Raw genomic sequence first — 9344 nt, forward strand, 5'->3', positions numbered from 1 at the left:
ACTCTTCTTCACAATGCTGTTAAGGCTGCGGTCATCTCTCTTGGTTGTGCAGCGTTTCCTGCCACATTTCCGTCCAACAGACTTTTTGTGGATGTGCTTTGAAACTGCACTCTGTGAACAGCTTGCTCTTTGAGAAACTTCTTGTGTCTTACCCTCCTGATGGAGGGTGTCAATGATGGTCCTCTGGACAGCAGTCAGATCAGCAGTCTTCCCCATACTTGTGATTTAGTTTACTGAACCAAGCTGAGTGTTTTTCAAGGCTCAGGAAACCCTTGCAGGTGTTTCGAGTTAATTAGACGATTCAAGTGATTTGTTTAATACCCTACTAGTATACTTTTTCATGATATTCTAATATTTAGAGATAGGATATTTGAGTTTTCTTAAGCTGTAAGCCATAATCAGCAATATTAAAAGAATAAAAGGCTTGCAATATTTCAGTTGATTTGTAATGAATCCAGAATGCATGACATTTTTGTTTTTTTAATTGCATTACAGAAAATAAAGAACTTTATCACAATATTCTAATTTTCTGAGACAGTCCTGTATATACACACACACAGAGAGCGAGAGAGAAAGATAGAGTGTAATGGTTATAGGTACTGGAACCCAAAAGCACGACAAACACAGGAATGCAGGAGGAGGCTCTTTACTTAATATTTCAGGCAGGGTCAAAACCAGGTGGTCAGTCAAACAGGGCAACAAATACAAAAGTGGCAGGCAAAAATCTCAAGTCGGGTTAATAGGCAAACAGGGTCGTAACCAGCAGATCAGAACTCATACTAGGAATTCGCTGGAAAGTTTGGCGGTGACACACAAAACAATCTGGCAGAGGACAAGTGGAAGTGAGGGAGCTAAATAGTGAGGGACTAATGAGGTGATGGGCTGCAGGTGAGAAGGGCCTGAGGACCAGGTGAAGGGAATGAGGGACAATCAGGTGAGGATGACAGGATCTGGAATGACAGGAGAGTTAATTAAACATGTAAGCAGGATGATTTACACTAGGAAGGTGGGGAATTTGTGACAGAGAGATCAAATAAAGTCCTCCCTAAGGCCATTTATTTTCTCTTGTTAATATATTACTAAGAATACTAATAACTTAACTAAGTGAGCTTAACTTCACTATATTTCAGGGAAAACATTGTACACATTGTACATTTTACAAAGAAAACATATTATCAGCTTTTGAAATAAGATGCATTGTTATAGATCAAACTTTCCTATATATAATAGTTAGCTCCACCGCGATAACAGTAAGATGCTCATTGCACATTACACATGTACTTATAATCTGTCTTGTCATCGTGTAACAATCACAGGGGCATTATTCTGTTTCGGTGCTTTTACTTATAATACTTTAAGCAGGCTACATATTGAAGATAATACTAACGCACTTTTATTAATATAATTGAATGTACTTATATAGGCTGACATGTTTGGGGTATTCATAACAGTCTGGTATTCCTACTTAGACTTTACAGAAGTTAACGCTCTGAATGTTTTGCACTGCATACTCTTAGATCCCCTCTGCCTCAAGAATCTCTAACACCTTTCATTCCACAAAAATTGGCACTACCCAAAGACTCAACTATGTCCACATGGCGAATGGTTGTGTTTTGTGGTCTTTTGTAAATGAAGCGCCTAAGGAGATGGCATAAGGAGATGAGAAGAAAGCGCCTCTAGATGCTAAGATACCCACTGTAGCTTTTCTCAGTAAAAACACTTAGACAGTAATCTATCTATAAAAACACAAACAATAAAACTTAGCTGTGACATAGTGGCCATTTTTATTGAGCAATTGACTTCGAATCATTGTATAATCAAAGTATTAATTATATATTTACAGTCATCAAACAAACACATCGTTGAAAATTATCCCTTTTGATAAACATTACAGCTATTACTTCACTTAACTAAAATTAGTTAAGGACTTATATAGTAGTAAGCAGTAAATATGAAAACATTCAAAAGTCGTTGGAACTCAAATGGTAGAATAGAAATTGGGCGCAATGGCCTTTTAATTTTTATACAAAATGTGTGAGCGATGGTGTTTGGGTGTAGCTTGTTGGAGTTGCCAGTTTCTTCTGTTTAGGTAGGCCATGCTGGTCTTCGTCCACACTTTCCCAGGGTCACCGCAGATCCTCTTGCCTTTCAGACTTGTGAATCTATTGAAAATCACAACAACAAAAAGATACATTCAGCAACATGTTACAACATTTTTGCAAAGAAGATCGCTAATTATTGTGATTTATGTTTAAAAACAATCCACCACAGTATTCACGGACTAAATTTAGAGAAGCAATGCACATTAATCCAAAGTTGAACCGACTGGATGACTTACACAATGGCGCGTATCGGGCATGGCGGTGCGTACTGGTGGTAGTAACTCTTCAGGCGGACACGCTGGATTTCAGTGTCTGAAAGTTTTAGACAACAACTGGCTATCCCACCTTTGAATAAAGACACAAGACTCCATTGTTATCATCATCATCATGTTTTACATAATCATGAAACAATAAATCACATATTAAATCATTGTGAAAAGCACAAACGTCTTCACATTGTTCTTACCTTGAGCCGAGGCTGTGGACGCCGCGATAGTCAAAAGAAGAAGTGAGACAAGAGCAGAAGTTGCCATTGCTTGTCTCTGGCTAACATTGATATGATGTGTGTGTGTCTGCTCTTCAAGCCCCTTTTAAGCCCACCGGCACATTTGTTTATGCAACTTGAAAGTGGAACATGCTGCACCCACAGAAATGCACATTGCAGGAAAGTAGAGAACACATTTCCTCCCGCAGCGGTGTGGCCCTCGCCCCTCGCCTCATTACTGGCGGTCTGAGGGTGTCAATACATGTTCCACTGGAGGAGGTTGTGGTCTGCACGTACTATTATAGTATTTAGTTTTTTAAGATTGCTTTTACTTTTGATATTGGTTAGTATATGCTGTTAACATCCATTGTTTGTTCATTTAGTCGCATTACATCTACTGTAACAAAGAAGCGTTCTCTTGTTTATTTTCTACTGTTCTTTGAGGTGAGTGTTTCTTCGCGCTACTGAAGCTGGCGTGCTCAGTTCTTCTAACCACGGCGCATACAGGGGGAGAAATCAATTTCCTCTATGTTGCTCAACATTTATACAAACAGACACAGAAGCACAGACGCGAAGCGATACATAAACCACTGAAACTCACATGGGGATAATAATGGCATCAAGGACACCTCTGTCAAAGGTTATGAGTTGGGGCGTCCACAGTCGCTTATTCACGGCTACGTGCTGGTCAGCTTCTTTGAGAGATACAGGGCCCGTAAGGTGAATATATCCTTAAGCACAGCTGAGTCCCTGCAACAAGGATCCTCATTTCTCAAAAACATCAGGAAACATGACATCATACTCAATACACTTAATCCATGATTAAAATGTCTGTAAGGAAGACCTTCACGTGGACCAACCTGTAACTACTTCTTACACCCAAGTGTAAAGATGACCATAATGAGTTACAACTAACCTCCATCAATCTGACATAGTTTGAACATTGCAAGCTTACTCTATGTATAGGAGTTTAGGTTACTGTACACATGAAATGAGTGCACATTTCCTAAATGTCCAACAGGCGGCGCTAACACGTTCACCGATGCCCATCAGTAGAAAGGAAGAAAGCCAAGAAGAAGTTCAAGTTAAATGCAAAGTAGCTCAAAGTTTGTCAATCAAAGTTAATCAGGACAGCATGCATTGAGTTTTGGGATATTGTGGTTCATTTAAAGATTTGAGGACCCAAATTCTTCGTGTTATTGATGAAAACATTGGTGAGTATCTTTTCTATGCTGGTGAGCATATCATTAGCTAGCATATCATTAGCTAGCATCTCGTTAGCTAGCTAGGGAGTGTTGTGTCTCGTTGTGTCTAACAGCAGAAGAGGTGTGATTAATGTGGAAAACAACAGTTTATTTAAGTCAATGCAATGTCCTCTGCATTTCAGTTTAAATTTAAAAAGAGATGTTAAAGGATTACGAGTTAAATGCAAGATCTCGTCATTTCATATTCATGTGGTAAAAACGAACAATGGCTGTATTTGCTGGATACTTTGCCTGATGAAGGATGTTTTTTCACAGTCAAACTGTGAGAGATGCTGCCTGACACTTGATGAAGGAAAGAAGGACCATATCAGGGTTGAGAAACACGAATCGTCACTTGGATTTCAGGTGAGCTCAAAATGATATGCAGATAAACCTATGTATTAAAATAAAGTAAACTCTTCTTACAACTGGAAAGAATACAACATTAACACAACAGTTGGGGTCATGTTAATTAGAGGATGGACATTTCGTTTTCTTTTTGTTTAGTATTTAAAATCTTAATTCATTTAGATTCTGAATCTGACCCAAGGGACTGTTTTTATTTATTTATTTTAATTTTAAGGACTAGGTTTTTTATTGTATTGAAGAAAATGTGAAGTAAACCATTGAAGGGTGATTTCAATGAAGGTTCTTTCTTGGCTCTGTCAAAAGAAATATCACAGCATTTGTCATTTATTCATTCTTTTCTTTTTCCTAATCTTTCAGTGGCAATAAGTCATCTTTATATTATCAGGTTGCATGAAATGACAATGTGAAAACGACAATAATGGGGATGCTTGATGTGATGAACCTAGATAATTAGCACCTGAATGTGCAGATTGACTCGGCTTCAAGTCACATATATTGAGTTTCAGCTCATTGCTTAGCTCTGTGGCCCGCACCTCTCAAAACAACTGTTTTGGTTGATTCTCACCACTCCTAGTGTACAGTACACTGTTTACCTGCTCACCAAAGAGCATAGAGGCTGTTAGTGACCAGCTGGGGAACCAAGCTGAACCCTCAACAGCTCGATAGCGAGATATTTCCCTCAGGAGAAAAACAACAGAGCAAAAAGACAATTATCATGTAGACAAAAGCACAACTCCAAATTAATGCTCATATTGATCTGTAACTGCTGATTGTGTAAAAAGGCAACTGATTTCTAGTTTGCCACATCAACTGAAAAGGTGATGTGTCCATGTTGTGTTCCCAGCTTGTTTCTGCTTCCCCGAAGAGGCAAAAACATCATTTACAGCTACTCTGTCCAAGAATTGCTCCTAAATCAAACCGAACATTAATCATAGAAGCAGATCCAAAAACAGGTGCATAAATATGTTTTGTAATGGCAATGACAAACAATAATAAAGCAGTAGTCTGTGTATCATCCTCGTTGCTAGAGATTTACGAGAGTTTCACTGGCCTCCAACTCATTATCCTTAATAAGTAAATACATCAACAGTTTGTAGAAAGACAGCACTTTCACTTCGGTAAATGAGTATCTATCTCTTATTCAGATGAGACAAAGCTATGGAAATAACCAATCAGACTATTAAATATCATAAGAAAACAACGTGGATTATCACTGATGAGAACCATTGTTGTAGCAAATGGAGATTATACGTATAAAAAATAGAAAAGTAAAAACACCGCTTCAGAAATACAACTCCCTGCAGCCGCCAAGTTCTCTTGTCATCAATAAGCTCTGATGAAGCTGTCGCTTTGTCATTTTATAGAATTACAATGCAAGTGGAATTTTTTAGATCGGTCCATTATATTTATTTGACTCTGTCCTATCCCTCTTCACTGATAGTCAGTTATTATGATTGAGGCATAATCAATGATATATTCCTTAATTGTACTGTGTGAGTGCTGAGGTCTGCAGGGCACTGATTCACCTTAAGATGGTTCCCCTAAGTATTGCACTCTCATTTGGAGCCCATAAAGACGATCAGACGAGAGAAGAATAAGTCCAGTTGATTTAATCTTTTTGATTAATAGCCGTGATGTAAAATAAAAACTTATGAATGAGGCTCATAAAAAAGGAGAACTTTCTTTTTCAATTCAGAAAGTGCACATGTTTCACAATTTGATCTTCTTATTAGTAAGGCCGATCACACTGCTCATGCTTCCTTCCTCATTGTGGGTAGACATTTCTGCTTTTCATTCAAAAGGAATTCCGACAATTCATTCACCAAATCCAGTAAATACATGCCTGTTTAATTACAAATCAGCTGACTCTGCTGCTTGGTGGCATAACCATCTATTGTATAAAGCTATATGATTACCTTCGCATTGAAAATGCCGGAAGGTTATGTTTTGATCGCCGTGTATTTATTTATTTATTTGTATGCGTGTTATTCGCAAAACTCAAAAAGTATTGAACCGAATCGCATGAAATTTGGTGGGATGATTGTTTATTATCCGGGGACCAGTTGATTAGATTTTGGGATCGATCGGGTCAAAGGTCAAAGGTCAAAGGTCATGAACAGGTCAAAATCTTTCGCAGAACTCAAAAAGTATTGAACCGAATCGCATGAAATTTGGTGGGATGATTGTTTATTATCCGGGACCAGTTGATTAGATTTTGGGATCGATCGGGTCAAAGGTCATGAACAGGTCAAAATCTTTCGCAGAACTCAAAAAGTATTGAACCGAATCGCATGAAATTTGGTGGGATGATTGTTTATTATCCGGGGACCAGTTGATTAGATTTTGGGATCGATCGGGTCAAAGGTCATGAACAGGTCAAAATCTTTCGCAGAACTCAAAAAGTATTGAACCGAATCGCATGAAATTTGGTGGGATGATTGTTTATTATCCGGGGACCAGTTGATTCGATTTTGGGATCGATCGGTCAAAGGTCAAGGTCAAAGGTCATGAACAGGTCAAAATGTTCTTGAATCGCATGAAATTTGGTGGGATGATTGGTTATTATCCGGGGACCATTTGATTAGATTTTGGGATCAATCGGGTCAAAGGTCAAGGTCAAGGTCATGGAAAGTTCAAACTCTTTTTTTTTACCATAGCACGATACATTTTTGTCCAATTGGCATGCAACTAATGCCAAAATGTTCATAATTCAATGCCAAATCTTGTGATATGTGAAGGTATGCGCTCTACCGAGTGCCCATTCTAGTTTAAGATGCGTTACTACAAATACTTATGACATGCAATCTTCCATTTCATTTTCCTGTTGATTTACTGTTTTATTATCATCAAGCACTTTAATTACAAACACACTAACTAATAAAACAGAGTCACAATGATAGTTTTGATAGAGATAGGGGTCAGTGCTAACTTTCTGAAGCCTTCTGGTTCAAAATACTCGTGTATATGTAAAGGGGTTATTAAGGAGTTTTGATTGATATCAATCACAATGATTTCCTCACCAGGTGCTGCGAATCATAGATGTTAAAACTGTTAAGGACACTGAAATACAGTATATTATATCTAAACTAGAATCAGTTTTTGCTCTACACAACTAGCTTGCTTGTCTCTGTTGGGAACAGGTACAACATCCACAGTTTTCGTCCCATAAGCCTCGGACATACATTTCACAGACAGCTGCAGAATTGTACCAGTCGAGGTTGAGGGTCCACGTTGATCAGGTCTCCACGCATGAGCATTTCCTAATCCATAATCCATTTCAATTGTTAGCAATAATCCACCAAATTGTAGTTTCCCAGAATGCCATTTGGCTGTCTTAGTATTCCCATAAAGACAATTGATATGAATGTGAGTCTCAGCGGATCTACTCTCACTTTGTTGTCTTCTATAATCGGTCCTTGGGCTCAAATGCTGTTTGTCTGGTAAAGTAGGCGACATAGTATTATAGATGACTTACCGCCCCTCTACATTGTCATTTAAACATGTATTGTTGTCATATATTTAGCAAGCATTCATGTAAAACATTCAATAAGTATGAATGATAATGTACAGCTAAGGTTAGTCAGAACAAATCTATTTACATTTGGAACCAACGTGTGTCTTGTGGGACAACTGGCAACAACTGGTTTTACTGGCGACAAGGAACCAGATTCTTAGTCTTTTTAGTCATTTGGCAGCTTTTTAAGTAAAAAACTCAACTCTTAGCTTGCGGTCAATCATATTCAATTCAGAAAGTAATGTTTTTCTACTGATGACTTTTATTATCTGAATTGTGTGAATGAAGACTTTGTAACTAAAAGAACGGAAAGTGCAAAAACAAATGACCAAATTTGGGTGGAGGATGATCGGAGGTTTGCAGTGTAAAGCCTTGGGATCTGCTTCCTTCCCCTTTCCTCGCCCCTGACTGTCAGTGCCAGAGAAAAAGGAGGGAAAGAAAGAGAGAAAGATGACTGTAAAGTGACCAGCACATGATGCTGAAATCAGCAGGATCTGTAGTAAGAAAGAGGCATCATAGTTAACTAGTTTAACTGTTGATACAGAATGATACAAGGCCAATCCATCCATTCGGTGTATTTAACCGTTGTCTAGTCTAGCATTTCTTTTTCAGAGCCCTGGATTGTGTCAGCGGCTAAGAGCAACCGGTACGGGATTTTGATTTAACATGTACAGGATTTTGATTTGTCCCGAGCTAACATTTATAGAGACGTTGACTCCAACGTTGCATGTACAGGCAAATACATTTCCTAATTTACCTTAACTTGCATGTCTTCATCCTACACAAGAGACACCCAAAGAACACAAACGTGCCATAGTACAAATTGTAAAGGTTACAGGTACTGGAACCCAAAAGCACGACAAACACAGGAATGCAGGAAGAGGCAGTTTACTCAATGTTTCAGGCAGGGTCAAAACCAGGTGGTCAGTCAAACAGGGCAACAAATCCAAAAGGGGCAGGCTAAAATCTCAAGTCGGGTTAACAGGCAAACAGGGTCATACAGGCAGATCAGAACTAGTACTAGGAATTCGCTGGAAAGTTTAGCAGTGACACACAAGACAATCTGGCAGAGGACAAGAGGAAGTGAGGGAGCTAAATAGTGAGGGACTAATGAGGTGATGGGCTGCAGGTGAGAAGGGCGTGAGGACCAGGTGAAGGGAATGAGGGACAATCAGGTGAGGATGACAGGATCTGGAATGAGAGGAGAGTTAATTAAACATGTAAGCAGGATGAATTTAGCTAGGAAGGTGGGGAATTCGTGACACAAATGTGCCAACTCCGAAAAGAATACGTATACAAATATCCAATATAGGCTAAACCTGCTGAAAATCTAAATATTAGATCATTTGTAAAGTAATGCACTTAATTTAACTGTGAGATATATATATATAGTCATAAAAGAGATATATAGTCATAAAAGTAATAGAAAAAGTGATTCAAGGCGATACTTAGGAATGGCTGCACCTGGACCTTTTATCTGAGTGCATTTCTTCCCCCGCTCAGTCAAAGTCATGATGAAATCACAAAAATGGAAACGGTCGACTCACACAGAATGTAGAAAGCCCTCGGATACAATTCATCCGGTTCGGTTTCCCTGGTTCCTCTTTTCACGGCATAAAATCAGATGTCCG

At 38.7% G+C, this 9344-nt stretch overlaps 1 protein-coding gene across 1 annotated transcript; it reads right to left on the reverse strand.

Annotated features, from left to right (window-relative positions):
- Positions 1-1765: 1765 nt before the first annotated feature.
- Positions 1766-2659, reverse strand: LOC130198511 (monocyte chemotactic protein 1B-like). The gene is made up of 3 exons (XM_056421687.1): positions 2569-2659; positions 2339-2447; positions 1766-2162 (listed from the first exon to the last, which is right to left on the reverse strand). The coding sequence occupies exons 1-3, from the start codon at positions 2633-2635 to the stop codon at positions 2015-2017; spliced, it is 324 nt and encodes a 107-aa protein (XP_056277662.1). The 5' UTR covers positions 2636-2659; the 3' UTR covers positions 1766-2014.
- Between the last annotated feature and the right edge of the window lie 6685 nt (positions 2660-9344).

Source organism: Pseudoliparis swirei, chromosome 8, assembly GCF_029220125.1.
Source record: "Pseudoliparis swirei isolate HS2019 ecotype Mariana Trench chromosome 8, NWPU_hadal_v1, whole genome shotgun sequence".
Classification (NCBI taxonomy): Eukaryota; Metazoa; Chordata; class Actinopteri; order Perciformes; family Liparidae; genus Pseudoliparis; species Pseudoliparis swirei.

Excerpts from the sequence above, each read along its gene's own strand:
- LOC130198511 (XM_056421687.1), bottom strand. The coding sequence starts at position 2,635 with ATGGCAACTTCTGCTCTTGTCTCACTTCTTCTTTTGACTATCGCGGCG. Across the intron at positions 2,448-2,568 it reads GTCCACAGCCTCGGCTCAAG|GTGGGATAGCCAGTTGTTGT; the intron begins GTAAGAACAATG and ends CTTTATTCAAAG. Across the intron at positions 2,163-2,338 it reads TGCCCGATACGCGCCATTGT|ATTCACAAGTCTGAAAGGCA; the intron begins GTAAGTCATCCA and ends GATTTTCAATAG.